The 25948-nt window shown below is 43.1% G+C and overlaps 1 protein-coding gene across 8 annotated transcripts in view; it reads right to left on the minus strand.

The window, feature by feature from the left end:
• Window positions 1-25948, minus strand: part of USP28 (ubiquitin specific peptidase 28) — a 407198-nt gene that overhangs the window by 190026 nt on the left and 191224 nt on the right. For all 8 annotated transcript variants that reach the window (XM_085647372.1, XM_085647371.1, XM_085647370.1 and 5 more), the window contains 2 exons: window positions 22906-23054; window positions 20852-20979 (listed from right to left, as the gene is read on the minus strand). In XM_085647372.1, the coding sequence (XP_085503498.1) occupies window positions 20852-20979; window positions 22906-23054 (277 nt within the window). The remainder of the gene's footprint in view (window positions 1-20851; window positions 20980-22905; window positions 23055-25948) is intronic.

The raw sequence follows: 25948 nt of genomic DNA on the forward strand, positions 1-25948 counted from the left end.
GTTGCCTCTATGGGAGAGGGTTGGGGCAGTGGGACCTGAGTGTTTGCCATGTTGGGTTAGGCCTTCAAAGTTTGGACTAGTAGCCTGTGGGTGGCGGGGGAGTTGCGTACGGTTTTGGGCTCATGTTTTCGTTTTAGGGATTGAGGGACTCAGGCTCTACGATGATTTCTATTTATGCCTATGGTTCACAGTGCATTTTTGAAGGAGGTGGGTGAGGCGAATGTGGAGTACACGATGGGACGTTGGCGCAGATGGCTTTAGTTCTTTATGACTTCTGGGTGGAAATTTGTGACCTGGAATGTCAGGAAATGGATTAACCTAGCAAACGACAAAGGGTATATTCCTATCTAAGTAGACATGGGGTCTCTCTGGCTTGCCTTCAGGAGACCCATACATGGGAATCTCGTATTCCGCACCGACACCGCAGGTGGTGGAGGAAACTTTTTTCCACATCAAAATCTAGCTATGCCAGGAGGACTTTGATATGGATTGCGCCCGGTGTCCATTTGGTGGCAAAGGGTGTGAAATTAGATCCCGAGGGTCACTATGTGATAGTATCTGTGGTACTGCATGCTTGAGATGTTTGTTTGGTGAATGTGTAAGCTCCCAAAATTGATGATTCTGATTCAGCCATATTGATTACTGTTTGCTATCAGGAGCCTTGCTACAGTTTGCAGAAAATGCGACTTATTTAGCGTGCTATTTGTCGGGCCATTCACCACTTCTAATTTCTTTCCGAAAGAATAAGGAGGCACCTGGGGTGTCGTTATGGAGGATGAGTGTGGATGCGCTGTCAACCAGGTGTTCGAGGGAGTGGTATCGAAAGTCACTGATCACTATTTTGCTTAAAACTGGGGTAGTGCAACCACACAAGCGATTTGGCTTTGGAGTGGGACACAATGAAGGTGCTGCTGCGTGGTGAATGCATGAAAGTCAGTAGGGTGTCAAACAGCTGACAAGGTCCTTGAATAGGCTTGAGCAGCAACTTAATACCCTGGAACGCAAGGTAGTCGAGCGACCCCTCCGACTGCCTGAAAGGAAAAAGTGTAAACGGGAGCTGCAAGACACTTTGATAGGTTGGATAAATGTGTTTGCTCTAATTCTAGAAAGCATCTCCATGTCGAAGGGGACAAAGCTAACAGGATGCTTGCCACACTCATCGAAGTGAAACTCAATACTTGCCTATAGTGTAAGTACAGGATGCGCAGGGGCGTATGGTGAATTCACAACGTGGCATCACCGAGGTGTTTGCATCGCACCTGCAGGGGGTGTATAAAGCACTGCTGGATAGGGGCATGCAAACTAGGGTTAACTGCTTAGCTACTAAACAAATGTCCTCTTTATCCTGGGACAAGAGGGACAGTCTAGACGCCCCCATCACGAAGGAAGAATTTACTACAGCAATAAGGGCTTTGAAGACAACCAAGGGCCCAGGAGGGGATGGCTTACCAGTTGAATTTTACCAAAGTACAGCATTACTCCAGTGGCCAATCGGCTCATAGAGGTTTATAATGAAGCCTACAGAACAGGGATACTCCCTGCATCCATGAAGATGTGCTTATAGATATGCTCCCCAAGCTTGACAGGGATAGTACAGTGGTGACCTCCTACAGCCCTTTGTCAATACTTAATGTGGATTTGAAAATTTGCAGTAAATATTAGCCACAAGATTATTGGAGGACCAGCCTCAATTGATTGCAGAAGATCAGTGCAGGTCCATGCCATGCAGAAACACACTCAGTAATCTGTGGAGAGTATCGCTGGTGATGCATTCACCGACCCTGGAAAAAGGCCAGTATGCGCTTGTGCTGCTGGACATTGAACGAGCATTTGATTCCCGGTCATGGGAGTTTTTATGGGAGGTGCTGCGTAAGCCTGGCATTGGAGGGACATACATAAAATGGGTGCCACTGTTATATGGCGCCCATTCGGTGAGGGTGCGGGTGAGTGGAGTGGTGTGGTGTCGCAGAGCTTTGCTCTGAGCAGGGGAACCCAACAGGGGTGCCCTCTGTCACGCCAGCTCTTCACGCTGGCCATGGAGCTCTTGGCTAGACGATTGCAGGCTGTACTGCAGGGATGGGGGATACAGATCAGGGAGACCACACATGTGGTTTCCCTATATGCTGATGATGCATTGATAAACCTGCACAGCCGGTCGTACTTGGTCCCTATCATGTTGTCGGTTCTAGCAGAGTTTGGCGAACCCACTGGACTACACATAAATCACACTAAATCAAAATGCTTCCCATTGGGGATATTGGCAAAGAGGCAGGTGTAGGACATGCCACAGCTGGACCTCCTGTGGGAGATTGAGATGGTGAGATACCTGGGGATATGGGTTACCCATAGGGCTAGGGGGTATGAAGCAGCAAATATGGATAGAGTAATTGATGGTCTGAAGCCCACAGTAATGTTTTGGAATACACTTTGCCTCTCCTTGATGGGGAAGCTAGCATTGGTGAAGAGGATATTGCTTCCTTACTGCATGTATATTTTCCAAGGGACCCTTTTCGACATCCACCGGAAGTTCTTTCTGCATCTGGATAGGTTGATAGTGTAATTACTATGGGCCAATGGGAGAAAGAGAGTTAGCTTGGCCACTCTAAAGTGCCCCTAGCATAAAGGCTGTCTTGAGGTAACCTGTTTGAAACTCCACTATCTTGATGCACAACTGCAGCATCCAGTCTACTAGTTGGAGGGTCAAGAGAACTGGAAACGCAGACTGTTGAGGGGCACATGTAATGTGGTTCCATTGCCGATTTACTGATGATAGGGGTGAGAGCACCAGCAACCCTACCTTATGTGGTCAGGCAGGTGTGGGGGCATGGAAGTCGGCGGTCAGGATAGTGTTGAAGAAGGCCCCCTATTGCGCCAGATATGAGCATCTGGGCATTCCCCCTGTTGAAACTTATTGAAAGATCTATGTCCTTAATCCATTCGCTGCCAGGCCTTTTCCCCTCCGGTGCCACGCCCTTTTTTGGCTATTTGGGGTAGTGTGCGCTGAGGTCCCTGTAACTTTTTGACCACATAAGGTATCCACGCCAAATTTGCGCCCTTTTCTTCCAACATCATGGGGATTCTAAAGGTACTCAGGGTTTGTGGATTCCCCTGGAGGGGTCATAGAAATGAGCCAAAATACAGCAAAATGAAGTTTTTTGGGGGGAAAATGGGAAAAACGGGCTGCAAATAAAAGCTTCTGAGTTTTTCCCTGCAAGTGTTATCAAAAAAGGGTTTGTGAGGCTGAAATCACCATTTTCCCAGCTTTTAGGGGATACCAGACTTTTGTCAGAAACCCACATTTTTTTTTAAACAGTTTTGGCATTTTTCTGGGACAAAGCCTATTTTTGCTATTTTTTGTGCTTTCGACCTCCTTCCAGTTAATGGTAGAAATGGGTACAAAAGCAATAATGGCTCCTGGAAAGCTATACATTTTAGAGAAGTAGACAAAATTCTGAATTCAGCAAGGGGTCATTTGTGTAGATCCATCAAGGTTTTTTTTATAGAAACTAACAGTTAAAAATAGGATACATTGAAAATTTGTTGAATAAAAAAAGACTTGTGTGTCAACGTTTTCACCTGTAACTTCTTCTAATTATGACAGCTCTTTGAAAGCAATATACCGTTACATCCGCTGGACATTACTGGTTGTGGGGATATATAGGACTTGTAGGTTCACCAAGAACCCGACGAACCCAGGTCCAAAAACTGAGAAGCAACTTGCAATGGTTTTTTATTATGTACCGGGTATATAGTAATTATTCTGTAAAAATGTGTACATGGAAAAATCGGTATGAAAGACACCTATGTATTTCTGAAATGGGAACAAAATATAGAGTTTAGAAACAGTAGATATTTGCACATTTCCGAAATTGGGAATACTCATACTAGCATGAGAATTGTCAGTCCTTTTTTAGAATGACTTCTTTTTTACACAATGTCGTTCATTTGGAAGGCAGAAATGCATCGAAAGTCAATAGGTAATAACAGTTCCTTTACAAATCTGAATTACCATAAGTCTCCTGATAAAAATGGTACCTCACTTGTAGGGGTAGGCATAGTGCCCATGACAGGAAATGGCTCAAAACCCAACGTGAACACACCACATTTTCACAATGCAAAATTACCCTTTTTTAGCAAAGTGCCTAGCTGTAGTTTTTTAACACTAGCTCTGCCGGCACCTAGGGAAACCTATCAAACCTATACATTTTTTTAAACTAGACACCCAGGGGAATCTAAGATGGGGTGACTTGACTGCCTCCCACCAGGTTCTGTTACCCAGAATCCCTTGCAAACCTAAAAAATTTCCCCAAAAACACTTTTTCCCCACATTTATCTGGTGGAAAGTTCTGGAATCTGCGTGGATCCACAAATTTCCACCCACCCCGCGTTCCCCAAAGTCTTCAGAGAAAAATGGTACCTCACTTGTGTGGGTCAGCCTAGTGCCCGCGACAGGAAACGGCGCAAAACGTAAGGTGGACACACCTCAATTTCGTAGCGAAAAATGACCCTTTTTTGGCAAAGTGCCTAGCTGTAGTTTTTTAACCATAGCTCTGCTGGCACCTAGGGAAACCTAGCAAACCTATACATTTTTGAAAACTAGACACCCAGGGGAATCCAGGATGGGGTGACTTGACTTCCTCCCACCAGGTTCTGTTACCAAGAATCCCTTGCAAACATAAAAATTTACCCAAGAAACGCATTTTCCCCACATTTCTCTGGTGGAAAGTTCTGGAATCTGCGTGGATCCACAAATTTCCACCCACCCCGCGTTCCCCAAAGTCTTCCGATAAAAATGTTACCTCACTTAAGTGGGTCGGCCTAGTGCCCGCGACAGGAAACGGCGCAAAACGCATCGTGGACACACCTCGATTTCGCAGTGAAAAATGAACCTTTTTAGGCAAAGTGCCTAGCTGTAGTTTTTGAACCCTAGCTCTGCCGGCACCTAGAGAAACCTACCAAACCCACACATGTCTGAAAACTAGACACCCGGGGGATTCCAGGGAGGTATGGCTTGTGTGGATCCCCCAACGTTTCCCTACCCAGAATGCCCTGCAAACCTCAAATGTGCACCTTTTTCACACATTTTTGTGTGGGAAAGCTGTGGCATCACCGGGCTGACACAAATTTCCTACCACCCAGCGTTCCCCCGGGTCTCCCGATAAAAACGGTGCCTGACTCGTGTGGGAGGCCCAAGTACCCGCGACAGGCAAGGGTCCAAAACGTATTGAGGCGACATGAAAATTGCCTACCTCAAAATGACCTGGTTTTGCAAGGGGGGTCACCTGGGTTTTTGGCCCGGTGCTCGGCGGCCACCTAGGGGAACCTACCAAACCCACACATTTCTGAAAACTAGACACCCGGGGGATTCCAGGGAGGTATGGCTTGCGTGGATCCCCCAACGTTTCCTTATCCAGAATGCCCTGCAAACCTCAAATTTTGCTGAAAAAAAAAATCACCTTTTTCACACATTTTTGTGTGGGAAAGTTGTGGCATCACCAGGCTGACACAAATTTCCTACCACCCAGCGTTCCGCTGGGTCTCCCGAAAAAAACGGAGCCTCACTGGTGTGGGTGACCCAAGTACCCGCGACAGGCAAGGGCCCAAAACGTATTGAGGCGACATGAAAATTGCCTACCTCAAAACGACCTGGTTTTGCAAGGGGGGGTCACCTGGGTTTTTGGCCACGGCAGCCACCTAGGGGAACCTACCAAACGCACACATTTCTGAAAACTAGACACCCGGGGTATTCCAGGGAGGTATGGCTTGTGTGGATCCCCCAACGTTTCCTTACCCAGAATGCCCTGCAAACCTCAAATTTAGCTGAAAAAAAATCACCTTTTTCACACATTTTTGTCGGGTCCTTAGGCCTCCCACACGAGTGAGGCACAGTTTTTTATCAGGAGACCCGGGGGAACGCTGGGTGGTAGGAAGTTTGTGTCATCCCGTGATGCCACAACTTTCCCACACAAAAATGTGTGAAAAAGGTGAATTTTTCAGCTAAATTTGAGGTTTGCAGAACCTGTTGAGAGCCAGTGAAGTCACCCCATCCAGGATTCCCCTCGGTGTCTAGTTTAAAAAAATGTACAGGTTTGCTAGGTTTGCCTACGTGCCAACTGCGCTAGGGCCCAAAATCCACAGGGATGCACATTGCTAAAAAAAAATTCGGCTTTCTGCCGCCCTGGGGGGGGGAAATCGGGGAAGGGGGGTTTCATCCTGATATGCCCCTAAAGGGGCAGAAAGACTGTGGCTATTTTTTTTGGGGGGGTGAGGGCATTGGTATGACCATTTTGGGCAGCCCCCACCCCCATGCATAAAAAAGCCTGTGTACTCGCTGGCGCCTAGTGGGCTTTCTGCCCCCCCAGGGGGCAGATCAGGGGCCACTGCCACCATCTGCCCTCCCGGGGGGGGGGGGCAGAAAGACTGGAATTTCTCTGGGGGTGGGGTATTGTCTCCCCCCTCTTGGGGGGCAGAAAGACTGTCATTTTTGTGGGAGGGAGGGTGGGGGTATTGGTGTGCCCGTTTCGGGCAGCCCACACCCTAAAAACAATTGCGCAAAAAAAATCCCTGGTGTTTAGTGGGCTTTCTGCCCCCCCCCCGAAGGGGCAGATTAGGGGCCAATGCCCCATCTGCCCCCCAGGGGGGGCAGAGAGGCTGTAATGGTGGCGGGTGGGTGGGGGCATTGGCGTGCCCGTTGCGGGCAGCCCCCACCCTAAAAAAAAACTAAAAACTAATCCCTGGTGTTTAGTGGGCTTTCTGCCCCACCGAAGGGGCAGATTAGGGGCCAATGCCCCATCTGTAGTAATTGGGGTGGGGGGGTGGGCCTGCCCGTTTTGGGCAGCCCTCACCCCTATTTCTTTTTTTTCTTTTCATTCCCTGGTGTCTAGTGGGCTTTTAAACCCCCCCCCCCCCCCCGGGGAGGCAGATTGGGGGCTAATGCCCCCATATGCCCCCCAGGGGGGGCAAAAAGACTAAATGGTGCCAACGTCAGTTGGGGGAGCAAAGGCCCTTGCCCAAGGGGCCGCTCTGCCCTCCCTGGTGTCTAGTGGGTGGATCCCTGCTTGGGGATCGCCCTCCTGTGGCGATCCCCAAGCAGGGATCCACTGGGGAGGGGTACCATTGGAAAGGGGAGATTCTCCCCTTTCCAACGATACCTCTCCCGCCTTTCTACGTGCTCAGGGGGCTGAGATAGCCCCCTGAGCACGTTGAAAGTGAAACTGAAATGAAATAAAGGGAATCCCTCTGGTGCCCGCACCAGAGGAATTCCCCAGGGAATGCCTCATGACGAGCTGGACTCGTCATGGGCACAGCGCGACTGTGCTCCATGACGAGTCCAGCTCGTCATGGGCACACAAGGGGTTAAACAAATGGCAGACTGGTGGTAGTGATACTCTGTAAGATCTATACCCAAACAACAGGATTTTTTACCCTTGCAGATGCCACAGATGTGTTCCAACTTGGAACTGGACATTTTCTTCAATTTGACAATATAGCTGCTACAGCACGAGTGATTTGGCACCCTTCCCTGAGATTCCGCAGACCTCCTACCCACCTTAGAAACTCGGTTAATTATGGCAGGAGGTAAGAGGCTGATCTCCCATATCTACAGGGCACTGAGGGAGGATGCTCCTCTGACCGAGCTTTCAGTACAGCACAAATTGCAAGAGATCATTGAGACGCCCCTCTCTAAGAAAGACTGGGAGGGAATACACGAGGGTGTGAAATTCACATCAACTAATGGGCGGTTTCAACTGCTGCAATATAACGTGCTCCATCAGATTTGCTTTTCCCCCAGTAGGTAACTTGCTATATATTTAGAGCCCTCTTCTAGGTGCCCTCGATGCAGAGGACGGACGGCAAGTTTCTTACATATGATTTGCGGGTGTCCGAATATTGATGAATACTGGTAGACAATTCGAGTCATTGGGCAAGGTCTTGGGTTGGACAATCCCCAGGGAATGGGTCCTTGTCTGTTGAGACTTATCCTCATTAGGAAAAAGAAAAAAAGTGAGCAGGAAATTCCTTATCCTTGGGCTGGTATTGGCAAAGGTTAGAATTGCTATAGGCTGGCTGAAACCGATTGCACTGAAAATTACTGACTGGTTGAAAGATATGACTGAGTGGGAGAACACTGAGGAGAGCCACATGCGCAAGATGCGCAGGGATAATAAACTGGCAGATGATTAGGCCTGGGCAGCAATGCTCTCTAAGCTGCTGACTCCTCCAGGTGAGATGCCCTCTTAGGAATGTGAGTGGCTTTAGTCACAAAGATCATATGGTTGTGATAAGGCTTCAGAGATGACCATTAGTTTATACTTTGCAAATGATATGCTTGATCTGCTGCCCTCTGAGCAGACATGGGAATTCACGGACATTGCACTGGATGTATTTATTGAACTGAGATTATGTCAGAGCCTGAAGGCGAAGGGTTAGGGGGAACACAAGAGGTTCTTTTCCTGTTTTGACATTGTACTATTATCCATTGGTGAAGTATTTATAAAAATGCCAATAAAAATGTATACTTAAAAAAACCCTAACTGACCAAGTAAAAACATCCCCTGTCAGACCAGCCACCTCCACAGGCGGGGTGCCTCACTGCACAAGGCCCAAGGCTCCATGCCACCCTGCTTGCTGCAGTCCCACATGGTGGTTGTGCGGTCTATCAGGACCTGCACTAGCCCTGAAAAACAGGAGAAAGGTATTCCAGAGTTTTGTGCCGTTCGTTTGACTCTGAAGACTGAAGTGGAGCATTAGTTCCACTGGGGCCAGAGATCTCTGATCTTCACTTCTCCAAGGTGACTGTCCCACAAAAAAGTTGATACGTCTGTCACTATTGTGAGCTGTGGTTGGAGATGGAAGACAAGCCTGCTGCATGACAAGTTGGTGCCCACCTGCCACTACTGAAGGTCCTAGGCTGTCTTCAAGATGCAGAATTTGTTGGATAGGCAGCCCTGATATTGAGACGTTTCACTGCAAAGCCTGCATGTGCCAGAAAGCACAAGAGACCAGGAGGATGAATGAGGAAGGAGTCTAATAAGCAACAGAATCATCCTCACCAAGAACTCTGATTAACCCTGAAACATCAATATCATGCCCTTAAGGTCCTGGACTTTTTGCATGGATGAAAAGACCACAAACACTACCATGTCTAGATGTCCCTGATGAAGGGAACCCCCTGCACATGCGTCAGATGGGACTTTGGTTCACTGATTGAAAAACTCAGTAATGAATGAGGGGTGACCTGTTTTGAGGCCTTCTTGGGCCCACTTTGTTTCCACATTTTAGTTTTACATTGTGGACAATTTAGGCTAACATAATTTTAGCAATGTTGATTAAAAATGTTTTGTTTGCACATTATTCTGAGAAAATGCTGTACATGCTGCTTGTTTTTTAAACACCCTCTCTCGTCATATAATTTATACACTCCAATCAAGGCTAGAAACCCAGAACAAAATGCCCTAGTCCTTGCATTGCCCATTCGGAGACAGCTTCTAACATCTAGCCATATCAATACATCAGAGCTGTACTTCGAACGCAGTGGCTTTTATTATATAAACAATACACTGTCCGTCAGAGTTCACAGAGGAGTACTCGGTCAATCTGTCCTGCAACAAACCTGTGTTCGACATGCAGCTTTGTTGACACTGATCTGCCATCCTGTAGAAAAGGACTGCCAATCCTATATCAGGTCGATTCCCTGGTCCAGCTATACAGATACAGGGGCTCAGGCTAACCTAAGGGATGTGGCAGACAGTACACCCACTATGCTCTCAGAATAGGGGTAGCGATAGGTAGGAATATATAGAAATGTCTGCGATGGTTGGGTTGTTTATACTTTTCACCATGTTCATAATGCTGGTTACTTTGCTTTGTTATCTACCTAATAATCGCAGGTCATTCTTTCTATGCAAGACTATGACTGTGTCAATAAATATATTGAAAACTTTATTTGTACCTTTCTTGTTTTTACTATGGACATGCATAAGTAAACTACAAAAGGGTTAGGTTTGGTTCTCACGCTTCCCTTGCATATCAGAGTGTCATGTTCGATGTTGCCAAAAACACCTGCCCCCCCAGGAAGGTTAGGGGTTTGGCTGAGGCACTGTGAGTTAGATAGAAATTTGGCAGACAGTCTCTGATGGTGTAGATGGACTCAGTCCCTACATTCTGATGTTCTGTCTTCCTAATATACGGTCCTACCTTTTCTAGTGGGAATCGTATAATAGACCATCATCATCCTAAGGTGGTCAGTGTCTGACTGCTACAAGGCTGCCTTAAAAAGTAATTCGTCGAGGTACTGAAATACTTCTATGCCAAACCTTACAAAGATGGGCTGTGACCACAAACATTACTGTAGGAAGCAGGCTCTTTATGTGATATCTCAAAAATCTGATATAAAGTATTAAGAGTTCAGGGGTTCCCTTATGAGTGGACAGGGGCTTGCTATCCAATCCCAAAGTGCTCTGCTAGGGGTAGTGTGGTCAAGCAGCATTAGACTTAAAGCAGAGGAGTGGAAGACATTTGCAAATAAACAAAATTATCAATAAATGAGAACACTCTTCAAGAAGGAGATACACACCAATTTATAAAAATTAGCAAGTATCTTTATATACGTTTAGGCATCAGAGAAAAATCAGATCAGGTAAGTTTGTTTTTAAATGTAAATTCTTTTCAGTTCAAAAAGTGGACACAATGCAATTTGAGTTCTGCAATGTTATCCTAACAAGGTCTGCAAACAGGTACAGTACATCAACTTACGGGACCAATAATCAGGAGTTAAGTTGAGTGGTAGGCAAGGTCCAAGGCAGCACCAGCAGTACACCACCAGTGGCACGAGGGAAGCCAGGTGCAGGATGGTAAACCGCATCGGGAGCCCAATAGGTTTCAATGGGGATCAGTCACTGTAAAAAGAAGCTGCAGGTTTTGACTAGGTTTGACCAGTTGGGGTGAACCAATAAGGGGGTTTGAGGCTCGCTATGCTTGGGATGTAGGGACACCTGGGGTCCTCTTCTGCACAGTCATGGGGCGAAAAATGCAGAGGTGTCTTCAGGCATCAGGTTTCTGTAACCGGGAGCAGTCACAGCAGAGAGAGCCTATCAACAATACCACTACACTCTTTTCTTGTAGACATTTAGCAAGCACTTTCAGAGCCTTTTGTCTCATATTGTTTAAGTCTCCTCTACTTTGCTTTTCTTTTCTTTGCCACTCTTGTGTTCGTTTTGTTTGAATCTCGACTGCTTCACTTGTTTGTTCTCAGCACTACATCACCCGTTTGCTATCGCTCAAGTGACCAGTGCCAAGCACCCTGAAATCCTTTGTGTTGGTGTGTCAAGTGTCAGCTCAAGAGTGGTGGATCCATGCCAACTATTGAGGACAGCAAACAAGAAGTAGTGCCTGGTTGTCTGTTTTCACTGCTATTTATTTTGGGCGGAAAAAAAAAACCACAATGACCACTTGGTTCATATGCTTTTGATATGTTCGTAGAGCTTAAGAATAGTAAGGCCAACTCTAAGGGCTGGTTTGACCCTTCCTGCACAAAAGCCTATCAGAGTTTGAAAGTAGCCCTCCACAACAAGCCAAGAGATAGAAACGAGATTGCAGCCCTTAGAAATGATTATAAGCAGGCTCTAAAGTGTCGGAAGGACAATTTGAAAAATGATCTCTGGGCCCAACTACACAAATCATGTGCTTTCAGAGATAGTGCTGCCTTCTGGAAGGTCGGGAAGTCCCCCTTTTTTACGGAATCATCTGTAAACCCTACTGTTGAGGTGGCGATTGACGAACAAACATGGCTTGACTATTTTGAGCGAATATTCAGCCTTCCTTCAACCACCACACTCTCAACTTCTACTAGGCCAAACATAGCTGCCTTTCCTCTGCCAATAAGTATTTCCCATGAGGAGGTGGAGCACGCCCTAACGACTAGTAAAAATGGTAAAGCCCCGGGCCCCGATGGGGTCCCAGTTGATTTTTTCAAATTCACTATGGACCTGTGGTCTCCAATACTAACCAGGGTCCTTCAAGCATCCTGTGCACTGGGGCCTATAGATTCTTGGTCCCAATCAACTCTTGTCCCTATTTTTAAAAAGGGGGACCGTCATTTGCCATCTTGCTATCGACCGATCTCCCAATTAGACTCGTTAGGGAAAGTCGCGGGGCGTGTAATCCTGGAGCGCCTCCAGCTCTGGGCTCTTGATAACAAAGCCCTCTCTGATCTCCAGTTTGGGTTTCGTGAGGGTTTGGGTACCACCGAGCAAGCCCTCAACCTATCCCTAATAATTGACAAATATGTTAGCGCAAAAGGGGGTGCACTCTACCTAGCATACGTAGACCTTTCTGCAGCATTTGACTGCGTTAATCACTCTAAGCTGTGGGATATCTTAGAAAGCATGGGTATAGAAGCGCCTCTTATAAGTTTTTTGCGCGAACTATACTCAGACGCCACAGCCCGTGTGAGATACGGACTGGGGGGCGAGGTGACAAAGCCTTTTAGAGTCGAGCGTGGAGTAAGGCAGGGTTGTGTCCTGGCCCCTTTCTTATTCAACTTATATACCAATGGCCTGGAAAAAGCCATGTTAAAGGGGGCTCAGGACATTCCCTGCATAAACAACCGTCCTATACCGGCACTACTCTACGCTGACTATGCCGTTATCCTAGCACGCACTCCCAACGAATTACAGCGTGCGCTCACGAAATACCATACTTTTATGGCTAACCTTGACCTAAGGATTAATACTAAAAAAACCTTTGTAATGTCCATAGGATCAAGGAAAAAGAATAATAAGACCATCATTATTGATAACCAAAAAGTAGAGAGCACTCTTCAATATCCATATCTGGGCATAGTATTCGATCACAAATGCTCATGGAAACGTGCCATTGAGTCTAGGAAACTCACCTTCATAAGATCCACAGCTGCACTGATTATTTTGCGAATAAACTCGGCAGAAGGCCAACAGTTGAACTCCTGGAGATTTACAGGGCAAAATGTATATGGGGCTGGCATTTGGGGTTATGCAAAAGTCGAGGAAGTTCAAAGGGTGGAGAATAGCTTTTTGAGATTTCTCCTGGCTGCCCCGCGGGCTACATCGACCTACGTCTGCCCTTTAGAGTTGGGTCTGCCCTATCTCACAGATCTGATTAGGACTCAACCCTTACTCCTATGGCATCTTATTTGGACGCCGAACGCCACTACTTTTTCCCAGGGGTTCATCAAGGACTGTATAGCTCTAGACCATGCACATAAGATTGGTTGGATCTCTTATATAGAGAGATTCCTCGATGATTTGGGCATGGCACGCTTTTTCCACTCTCCTCAGTCACTGGCCGAATTACCGAGGAAACAACTTAAAAAGAGGTGTATGGCTCACTTAGAATCCCTGAGAATGACTAATGAGTTCGTCAAACCAACTGTACAACACTCGTTGTTGGTCCAAACAACCCTGTCCATTCAGCCCTATTTAACTTACAACTGCACGGATTTTGAGAGACTCCTTCTAACAAAATTTAGACTTAACATATTCCATCACTTGGTCACTTTCCCAAAGTCTAATATCTGGGAAAATTCACTCCAACCTTGCCCTTGTGATGAGATTTCCTCTCAATCCACGATTCATACAGTATTGTTCTGTAAATATTATCACGACTTGCGGAAACGTTGGTTTGGCCCGCTTTTAAAGATCTGGGGCCTCCGCAGATGTCGTCCCGCCTTTTTGGCTCTCCAATTCTTGGACACTGAGCTATCTGCCAAATTGGTAGTCACTTTTTTTAAATTAGTCTTGAGGCATGGACAGAATTTGTAGATTCCACTTATCCTTTTTTTCTCATCAACTGGAACTCCTGTTAATGATTAATAATTCTAAAAAAATTCTTTGGATAAAGGAAATGCCTATTAGATTTGCTTTTGAATTGTGGCTAGCTTTCTCTTTGTTCATTTTATGGCTGTATTCAATATGCTCCGTTATATTGTTTTATTTTCTTCATTTTTATTTATAGATTGAACTGTTTTGTACTTTTATGGTTGTTTGTCTTCAACCGAATAAAGTTTGTTTTGATTTTTTTTTGATTTTGATATGTAAATTACATTTTTCATAATTAATTCAAACATATTTCTTTTAGACATCTACTTCATGCCTGAGATGCGATACATATTGGGTACAACACATGATTTTGATACATAAATAATGTGCATGAGAAAACAAAACAGTGCAACAATATTTACAAAAACAATAGTTAATATACAAAATACTTGAAATTACACCAGTGATTAACTATTGTTGTCAGTTCCCCGTTTTCCTATCAATAGTTTTTTTTGGAGACAGGAACTGTGGCCACATGGGAAAAATTGCTACTCCGAGGGGTGCATAATCAATTGCCCACCCTCACCGGAGAATGATAATTAGTCGTCGCCCTATGTGGGAAAGACAGCTGGAAATGGCCGACGCGTTTCTAATCCCTGCGTGGATTCACAGGATTGTCATCAGGGCATAAAAGCACGGTGTAACCTAAAAGTGAAATTAAATAAAAATAATTTGCATAAAAATGGGGCGTCTCCTCTTTTCTACTTGTTTGTAGCGTGCCATTTTTTATATCTAGGTGGTTATACCTGAGGTTAGAAGTATCACTTCAAAAGCGGTGGATCAGTTTTGTTCGCGTAACAGGACCTAAAACAGTCAAAAAGATGCCTGTCATTTTAAGAGTTACTGTTTCAATAAAGCATCTGCTTTAAATGATTATATGAAGGGACTTACATTTGAGAGTCAACGGAGGGTACCAGGAAATTAGTTATTGTAAATGATCGTCAACCGGCAAGTACGCCGTCAGGTTCGGTATTACACCACCGGTCCCATTTTTCATTTATAACTGCCAGAACGAAAAACAAAAAATTAAAATAAATAAAACAATTACTGTGGCTACTTCAACAACGATATCTCATTACTAGAAATCTTTTTCATCACCAAAATTCACTTTGTATGGATATTATGGCAGCCTCATGTAGCGAGAACGACTTCAATCACCAGTCAGATTCATCGTATTTCTAGATGGAAAATGAAACGCGGTTAATGCGTTTGTTCATTTCCGCCTACTTGCAATCTGTTGGAGCGGATTTTACTCTCTGCGGTCACTTACTTTGAATATTGACTTAAAGGTCCGACAGGGATTCGTCCCACAGTTTGTTTACTTAACAAATGAGTGCAGGTGCCAAATGGAACTAAATCATGATTAACATCAATTTTAGCGTTTCTTATTTTTGTAACGTTATGTGGATTCTAAGCACTTGTTATTGAGCCACAGATGTGACCAACAGCAACAATGCTTTAATGTACATTTCAGAAACTTTATACAAAAATCATTTGAATGTGACCTCCTTAATGGTAAAGAGAATAATTATGGCCTACGCTCTAAAGGTCGTTAAAGTGTAATTTAATGTGCGTGTTTTGGTGTGTGTGTACCAGTGTTTTTGAAGACAGAGGGCCCAAGGCAAAAGTCAAGGTTGTTATACCAACTCATTTAAACCACCCACCACACAGTTATATTTCATAATGAGGTATGTTTCTTTTTTCTTAAAAGTGAGTCAACATCTCCGCCTCTCGATGGAATTTTCAGTGCGGATAAAACTGTCCAAACGATTGGTGCTGTCAATATTCTTTGTTTGATTCTTGATCTGTGTTGTGTCATTCTCTGATTGATTTGTTGGGTGGTTTTACCGACATATACTTTAGGGCACGGACATTTGATGGCATATTCGACGTTCATACAATCAAACAAAGAATATTGACAGCACCAATGGTTAAAAACTTCGTGGAAAAACAGCATTCGGAAAAGGATTTAGTTTGGACAGTTTTATCCGCACTGAAAATTCCATCGAGAGGCGGAGAGGTTGACTCACTTTTAAGAAAAAAGAAACATACCTCATTATGAAATAGAACTGTGTGGTGGATGGTTAAAATGAGTCGGTATAACAACCTTGACTTTAGCCCTGGGCCCTCTGTCTTCAAAAACACTGGTACACACACACCAAAACACGCACATTAAATTACACTTTTACCGACCTTTAGAGCGTAGGCCATAATTATTCTCTTCAGGATTTATCATTAAGGAAGTCACATTCAATTGATTTTTGTATAAAGTTTCGGAAATGTACATTAAAGCATTGTTGCTGTTAGTCACATCTGTGGCTCAATAACAAGTGCTTAGAATCCACATAACGTTATAAAAATAAGAAACGCTAAAATTGATGTTACTTCGCAACTTCAAATCCAGTTACTACAATTCCCAGAACACATCAGGAAAGCGACTTAACAAACTTCCGGTGTAATCAAGATTTAGTTCCATTTGGCACCGGCACTCATTTGTTAAGTAAACGAACTGCAGGACGAATCCCTGTCGGACCTTTAAGCCAATATTCAAAGTAAGTGACCGCCGAGAGTAAAATCCGCTCCAACAGATTGCAAGTAAGCGGAAATGAACGAACGCATTAACCGCGTTTCATTTTCCATCTAGAAATACGATGAATCCGACTGGTGATTGAAGTCGTTCTCGCTACATGAGGCCACCATAATATCCATGCAAAGTGAGTTTTGGTGATGAAAAAGCTTTCTAGTAAAGAGATATCGTTGTTGAAGTAGCCACAGTAATTATTTATTTTTATTTTTCGTTTTTCGTTCTGGCAGTAATAAATGAAAAATGGGACCGGTGGTGTAATACCGAACCTGACGGCTTGCTTGCCGGTTGACGATCATTTACAATAAATAATTTCCTGGTACCCTCCGTTGACTCTCAATGTAAGTCCCTTCATATAATCATTTAAAGCAGACGCTTTATTGAAACAGTAACTCTTAAAATGACGGGCATCTTTTTGACTGTTTTAGGTCCTGTTACGCGATCTAAACTGATCCACCGCTTTTGAAGTGATACTTCTAAACTCAGGTATAACACCCTAGATATAAAGAATGGCACGCTACAAACAAGTAGAAAAGAGGAGACGCCCCATTTTTATCATAATTATTTTTATTTAATTTCACTTTTAGGTTACACTGTGCTTTTATGCCCGGATGACAATCCCGTGAATCCACGCAGGGATTAGAAACGCGTCGGCCATTTCCATCTGTCTTTCCCACATAGGGCAACGACTTATTCTCATTCTCCGGTGAGGGTGTGCATTTGATTATGCACCCCTCGGAGTAGCAATTTTTACCATGTGGCCACAGTTCCTTTCTCAAAAAAAACCTATTGATAGGAAAACGGGAAACTGACAACAATTGTTAATCGCTGGTGTAATTTCAAGTGTTTTGTATATTAACGATTGCTTTTGTAAATATTGTTGCACTGTTTTGTTTTCTCATGCACATTATTTATGTATGAAAATCACGTTTTGTACCCAATATGTTTCGCATCTCAGGCACGAAGTAAATGTCTATAAAAAATATGCTTGAATTAATTATGAAAGAAATGTAACTTACATATCAAAAGCATATGAACCAAGTGGTCATTGTTTTTTTTTTCCTGCCCAAAATAAATAGCGGTGAAAACAGACAACCAGGTACTTCTTCTTGTTTGCAGTATTCAATATTGGTCCAAACCTGGTTTGCTGAGGATGAGAACCCCCCTTTCTGTATACATAACTATTGAGGACAGGCACAGATGATAAATCTATAGACAATAAATCTTTTTTTTAATTTTTAGTTTTTTCACATTTCTTTATTGATATTTTCGTAATAAATGAAAAACATCTGTAATGAAATAAAAGTTACACCACAAAGTACTCCACTCCAATATAAATATTTTACTAAATAAGATCCCAAAAAGAACTTAAGAAAGAAAGAGCTTCCCAGACATGTTTTTGTTCTGAGTGTACTGAGATCAGAGGCTCTCAACCTAGGAGATCAGAACAGTGTCTCTGGTGGCAGGCTGGCAGAAACCAGTCAGCAAGCACACCAAAGGCTAGTCGGTTTTCAGGGGGCACCTTTGATGTGCTCTTTGGGTGCAAGTATTGGTAAATCCAACACTGGCATCAGTGTGGGTTTACCAATAGGAGATAGATAATATCAAATACCACTTTTTTTGGTGAAGCCATCATGTAGCTTTGGAACTTGTTTTCCCCTTTGTTCAGCACATGTTTTAGAATGGCTTCCCTGGTCGCTTGCACTGGCAGTAATGTAATTGAGCAGTACATGGGCATATCTGCTCTTGCAGGTATGCCCTCACATGAGCTAATAGGCACCCTGCCTTTGTACTGTCAGGCCTGCTGTAGGGGAGACTTACAAGTATCACATGCAGCGGTAAGGTACATGGCACACAGGGATGTGTGATTTGTGTTTCATTTTTGTCTGAACTAAGACACGCAGCCTGCAATGGCAGTCTTGCATGTGCTTGGTGAGGGGTCCCTTAGGGTGGTGCAATTTGTGCTGCAGCCCTTAGGGTCCTCTTTAGTACCTCGGGCCCTAGGTACCACAGTACCATTTACTAGGGACTTACATTAGGTTCTAAAGGTTTTGAAAATCGGGCGAACAACTGTACATCTTTTAAGGAAAGAATACTGGTAATGGGAACTTGGTTAGCAGGAACACAGTTAACTTCAGTCAAAGTTGTATAAAACACCAGGCACAAAATGTGTGTGGGGGGGGGGGGGGGAGGGGGGAGAACGATCTAAGTGTACTCTGTTCCGGATCAGGACCAGATCCGGGAACGGTGCACTGGAACTGGCAATGACTTTACTACAACTGGCGTGCTATCTGGCAAAGCAGCAAAAACATGACCCACCTCCTGTGAGGGACAAGGCAGAGATCTAACAAGGGTCAATCAACTCTGGGGCAGGACCCATCAGTCTAAGTCTGACTAAGGGGCCGAGTTGATCCATGAGGCCCAAAGGCATGCCAAAGGGCCCAGAATCCTCAAGAAATGCTGTATTATTGTATCCTTTACCTGCTGAGGACTCGAAAATGGCCTTGACACTGGTTCCAGCTGTTGAATGAGATAGGAACCAGATGACTGATGCAGAGTCAGTCCATAGAGTGCCTTTTGCGCTGTATCTTCCTGGAACCAGAATGACACGTGTTGGATTCTCATCTGGACTTCTTGTGTTGGCCCTTGGTCTTCAGCATATTTCCAGGGAGAAAGGGGCCTAAATCGAGACCGGAACTTGGAGCGAGCGCAGGCCTGTGATTCAGAGCAGGAGTGTTTCTTGGGCTTGGCAAAATATCATTTTGTTTTCCATTGACTGATGCCTTAGATTGAATCAAACAGCGTTTTTTGCATGACGTTGAATCATGCTTGAAATCTAGACACTAATGACAGAAGTCACGCTGGTCTGTAACCAACATCTGCTTCCTGTACGTGCGGTACAACTGGAAGCCAGTAGTCATCAGGGTAGAAATCCCTAGGCCATGGTCACATAAAATGTTGTTTTGGGTGTCAGCACTGTATAGAAAAAGTTCAAGAGTGCAGCTCTGCATCTGTTTTGATGGCCATGGGACAAAAAAGGAACCAACCTCAGTGTGCATGGATGGTGCCCATTTGCAGCTCCACTCTGTCACTTCTGGTGGTAGGACAAAGCCTTTTGACAATAGTCATGCAATACAAATACATATTTGCAATAACGTTTTGGTGTTCCCAGACCCCAGCAGAAGTACAGAGCTTAGAGGAAGCAGCCATCAAGAAAGAGTTTATGCCAGTGGACCTTGGTGCCAGACTCTGGTACACTGGGAGGCTCAGAGTAAATTGTAATGGAGACCTTATGCCTTCATACCCAGGGGAAAATACATTTACTGGAAAGGAGGTAAAAAATATATATTAAAAATGCAGAAGTCAAGAGTCGAAATGAATGAGAGTATGAAAAGCCTTCAATATTCTTATTGAATTGTGAGCTCAAGACAAACAGTTTCCTCCCTTCCATGTTCTCTCTTAGTTCCCTTCTCTGTCCTTCCATATTTCTCATTTGTTGGTAGGTACCATTTTGGAAGGTCTGATTGACAAGAGTACTCATAAAAGTATTATAATTCTGTGTTGCTACATTAGGTTAAAATTACTGTGTGTCTACTGTGAAATATAATTTGAGTGTGCGGTCATCCAGTGTTTCATGTCCAATAAACGATTTAAACGAAGAAGTTGTTACATGTACCTTCATGTAAATGGGGGTTGAGAATCCACTTATTTTATGGCTGTCTCGAAAAAGGGCAATTTGTGCAGATAAATTACAGCAATATGCTCTCCAACAAGATATTATTCAGGACATTCATGGTTAGTTGCCAATAGTGAGAAGTTATTCTTCCTAGTGAATGGCAAATACATGCAAGAGTAGAACGATCCATTTGCTATTATAAATTGAAAACTAGAAAAGATGCATACATTAGTACAGTTATTGGAAAATAATCGATTTGAAATAATTTGAAATGTAAATCAATTTATGCCTTTGCCACCAGAAAAAAATGTTTTTGGTGCTTAAATTACATTACATAGCTCTTAATCAGTCTGAAGGAAATTATATGGAATATTAAACATAGAAGGTTGGACATGTGCAATGAAAAGAAACTACTTGAGCATTGAAGAACTCAAAACAATGACAACTAGAGCCAATCATATGAAACAATCGTCTGACCCCAGAATACAAGTCACACACTAGAGACATTTACAGAGGGAGCAGATATTGCAGACAATACATCTAATGAAAACAGAGCTTGCCTTCTCAACTTAACAGACACAACTTGTTGCAAAACCATTGCCCTCCAGTTTCTGTGCTGCTTGATTGCAATGAAATGTGCACAGAAGTTGGGTCATCAACAATGGTGATTAAAATTAAACATCGGATTTAAAAACTGTCGAGCCCAGTCAGAAAATGCTTCAAAGATGAGCTTACCTGTCCATGTAAATAGTTTGTGGGAACTCCAGTTTGTTATGGATCTTCTCTGGCTGCCCCAAAGACTGGTTGAATTCAAACCTGGAGAGCTCAAATGTTAATACTGGAGGTAACTTGGTAAACCAACGCTGTTAACCAATCAGAAAAGGTAAAAAAGAAAATACAGAATAAAATGATTGACAAATTATAGCTGAGGAAACACGACATAGGTACACTTTCAACAAAGATAAAAAAATTGTGGTAAACAGATCGCAACAGCCAACTTGCTTAGAATCACAGAATTTCTTCTTTTGCATTTGCGTTCACCCCAACGTTTTACCTGCCAAATACTGCACAACATTCTCGTGGCATAATTTTTCACCTCAGTATTTTTCCCACTTAATACCAGACATCAGGTGTGTTTTTTATTTTAAAATATTCCCCTGGAATAGCTCTTTTGCAAGCAGCCAATAGTTCAAAATTTCCATTTTTCGTTTTGCTCGCACCAAATCGCAGCTATCTTAGAATACAAGATACAGACCTTAAGCCTTAGTGGGCTGATTATTTGCTTTCAACTTGAGCTCAGAAAAAAAACTTACCAATTCACCTCATATTTTCCTGCCACTGATACTAAATATATTACATAACATTGGCACCATGATCTAAGCTTAGAGAAGAAAGTGATATTGAGCAAGTGGTCCTTTATGTAATTACCTTTCTTTTTAGAAAACCTCAGTGGATAGTGTCTTACTCTAAGGAGAAATACTTTGGAACCCTGACGTAGAGACCTAAGCTAACATCTTCTGAGCAAATTCAATATATCTTATGCATGAAATAAAATCTGTGAAGGAGAGATCTGTTCTATACAAAAAAAATTACAAACAGGGAATAAATGACAAATGTGGGGATATCGTATTTTGACTACGATTGTTATTGTCATCTCATCTAGATTTTATCAAATGGTTATAGTTTTTAATACTTTTTAGTATAATATTTATTGAATATTTTAATGAATGCCCAATTATGGATCTGAGGCTTGAACCACTCGTTTCTGGATATGCTTTTTGATAGTATACGTAAACAATTGTTTTGGTATAAATTGTGCCTAATTCTTAAACTGGCCATTATTGTAATGTGAAATGTTAATGTGTCTTTTTATGATATTTATTTTATCGAATAAAGTATTTGACTGACTGACAAATGTATTTGAAATTCCACAATCACTGCAAAGTTATGATGAGCAAAAAGTGGTGGCAAACAATATGCTTTTGTATGCCTTTCTGCTTTCAATATAAAAATGCCTGCATACCCAGTGTTTCAGTTTGAAGTCTGGGTTGGAGAACTGATGTAAGTACAGCAAAATATTAGATTTGAGTTAGAGGTGGGATTGTAGGTGAATTGTGACATTGTGGATGATTTGTCCACCACCTGAGACGGTCTCTGCCCTTGTAGATTATGGATATGAGCTGCACATTAACTACCCAAAAAGTGCTTTAAATAGGCATATAAGAGTATGTTTTGCTCATTTAGGCATTTCTTCACATAGATGTAAGTTTAACTTTTTTATGGAAAGTTCTGCTTTTCTGCATAATATCTGCTGGGAAAACAGTGGCAATTGAGGGTAAGATAGGTATCCTAACCGAACATATAAACACGCCTTTATTTCTCAAGTAAAATTAAAATAAGTAGAAAGATCTGCAAATGTCACACCTTTCTAGGTATTATGCATGTGCTCCATGCACATAATGATAATAATGTAACATATACCTAGCTAGAGAGCTGCTGTGAGCTGAATGTCAACAGACAACAGGGATGATTTGAAGTCATGCAGATCAAGTTGGACTTTACATATTTGTGTACTTTTAAAAATGTGTAACGCAATCATACAGCATTATTACATATATTTACAATTGCAAATACAGAAAGATGATTTGCTCAAAATCACAAACATTTTGATCAGAGGTCAAAGCGGAGATTTAGAACCAAGAGCTGCAAGTTCCAGGGACAGCAACATAGGCACAAGAGTGGATCTCCTCTCAGTATGATTTGGCATCATGTTTCAAACTCACACTCACCTCTTGCACATACTTCACAGGTTGTTCTGGCCGCGAAGTATCAATTTCGCCTTCCATCATGGCACTCTCAAGACACTCACTCAGGTTTCGGTAACCATTTACTTGGAGTGGATACTGGCCAAATGTTTCGATGTTGGAAAATGTTTTACCTGAAGAGAAAGTATGAAAAGTTTAGAACACTATGAATCTCTTCAGAGTGTCCAGTGAATGATCCAGACTTACCACTAAACAGTAAATCGAATTAATTGAACATCTGTGGGCCTTAGAAAAGAAAGTTACTTACCTTCAGTAACGCCTTTTCTTGTAGAAACTATAACCACAGGTTCCTCACCTTATTAATTTACCCAGCCACAAGATTCCATCTGGAAACTTTTGAGAGCAATTCCATCACACATCCATTGGTGGCATCGTGTGGCTCCACGTTGGATCCATCCCTCCCCAGATGTCACGTCGGAGCCCATAGAAATAATAATGTAGAAGAGTACAGTTTTCTAGGCTGAGAAAATATTAACCTCTTCCATGCGTCGGACGGCCCCTGGCCATCTGATATCACGGTGGGCTTGTGCGTCGCCGTCCGATTTGCGCACACGTGGAATTCGCCCGCACAGAGAGGAAATGTGCACCGCATTGAAGCGGTTAATGGACAATAGGGATTCATTCCACAAAATGGGGAGAGAAGGTCAGTGAGGAGTCTGTGTTTATCTCTACCAGGAAAGGTGTTACCACACATAAGTAAATTATTCTTCTGATAGACTTCTAACTGCAGATTCCATACCTTAAGAATAGATACCAAAGCAGTACCACCCCAGGTAGTGAGTCTGTTGAATTGCTTAGACCAGGAAATACTGCAGGCAGAATGGGGTAAGTGCCCGTTCCCCCAGACCTGGTTATCCCGGCAGTAGTGCTTTATGAACATGTGGAGGGACACTAATGAAGCAGCCTGGCATACCACACACCAACACAGTTTTAGTAGCCTTTGCTCTGGTCGACTAAAAATGCAAGTTTTCTTGGGGCTGCTTCTTACCTAGCCCTTTGTGGATTTCATGCACAAAATAATCCATTGGAAAATGATCCACTTTTGTACTGCTTCATCTTTTTTGCTCCAGAGAAGCCCACAGAAAGTTGATTGTCCAACCAATGAGCTCTGGTCCAATCGATATAAAAACTAATGACTCTCTTAGGGTCAAGAAGATGAAGCTGCTCCTTCTCCTTAGAAGGGTGAGGTAAGGCACTGAATGTTGTCAAGGAGTGCAGTAAGCTGGCACTTTATATAGTATACCCAAAAGAAGTGTACTGTGTAAAGAGTCCAGGTATACCTTATAAGTGGACAGGGGCTTACTCCAGCAATCCTAAGCTGTTCTCTGAGGGGGTGGTGTGGTCGAGCAGCCTTAAGCTTATCAGAAAGGAGTGTTCGACATCTGCAGTATACACACAGTCAACAAATGATACGCATGACTCAATAAGGAGATCCACACCAATTTATAAAAATAACATATCATTTTTCTTTTATTTCAACGAATCTTTATTGAGTTTTGTTCAAAAGAAACAAAAGAGAAACAGTAATGCAAATACATGTCGAAGTAGCCAGGTACAGTGAATATTCTTTTTGTACAAGATTGGTAAACACATTTAGGGGGAACTAAGGAAAGCACAACATAAGGTATATCAAACCAAATCCTGAATGTGAAATAAAACATAAGAGTAAACAGTGGATCAGCGCAGTAGGCATGACAAACCTGTATTTAGGCACAACAATATATATACTTTTGAGAAGGCAACAGACTGGCGGCAGACTAGAGAGGAGTTCAGGGTAGGTATTGGCTATGAGGCCGCTTCATGGTATGCTAAGGACTCCTGATGATCTGGAAACATCAAAGTAGTTGTCAAGTGGCTTCCATACAGATCAGCCCTGTGGTATCCAGGGGAGTTTTTAAGAATTATGCTATCGGCACCCTTTAATTAAGCAACCCAGTTCAGCCAGGATCGAAACAAGGTAGCAGCAGTATTTTTTCAGTTAGCGAGGACGGACTTACAGGCCGCATACAATAGTATGTCTACCAGGAGACTATCATACTATGTCATGAATTGCGGATCAAGGAAACCTTGGTTTAGTGAAAGGAAAGTCCCATTTCAGATGTGCCGCAAATAGAGTTTGATGTCATCGAATATGCAGTCCCAGAAAGGAGCCACAGGACTACAATAGTAAAGTAGATGAGGAAGATACCCAGTGGCTTTGTTACATTGCCAACACATTGGGTTCGATCTAAGAGAGATTTTATGAAGCTTTGAAGGGGTCCAGAATTTCCTATGCAGGAGCCAGTATTTCATTTGGGGAGAGGGGGTACTTTTATGATTGACAACTGACTTCCAAATTCGGTCCCATGCCTCCGGAGAAATGGCCACCAGAGCATCCCATTTCCTCAGAAGTTTTGAGGTCAACTGTTTTATTTTAGATAGTAAAAGTTATAAGAACTTGGAGTATTAGTGTCCGGTTTAATTAAAGGAGAGGATGATCTTAAGAAGAGAAGGATCCCCCTTGGGGCACTTAATTTTAGACAAACTAGGCTTTAGCTTGAGGAAATCAAATAAGTCTATATCTAATAGATTATATTGTTGTTATAGTTCTCTGAAGGCAAAAGGTGCTTGCTGTGTGTCTAATTGCTTAAAAAAGTGAAAACCATTAGATGCCCATGAGCACAAATATATAGGTTCCCCTTGAATTTTGAATTTAGGGTTATGTCAGAGTGAGTTCAGGTTGGAAAGGGCATTTGTGATTTCTAGTAGTTGGTCAATCCTCAGGAAAGTTTTTCTTCTATTGTTCAAAAAATAATTTGTCCGGTGAGAAGGAGGGGGGGGGGGGGATTTTGTTTTGATATTTAGAAGCATTAATGGGTGCATATCTCCGAGAATCTCCTTATCGACTAATAGCTATGTGGGGGTATAACCCAGAGGTTGGGAGAACCAAAGGAAGCCTGGCCTGGCCTGGCTAAAAAGGCAGTTAAGTAATTTCTGAAATCGGTTAGGTTCACTCTGCCCAGATGGA

The sequence above is a fragment of the Triturus cristatus genome, chromosome 3_2 (assembly GCF_964204655.1).
Source record: "Triturus cristatus chromosome 3_2, aTriCri1.1, whole genome shotgun sequence".
NCBI lineage: Eukaryota > Metazoa > Chordata > Amphibia > Caudata > Salamandridae > Triturus > Triturus cristatus.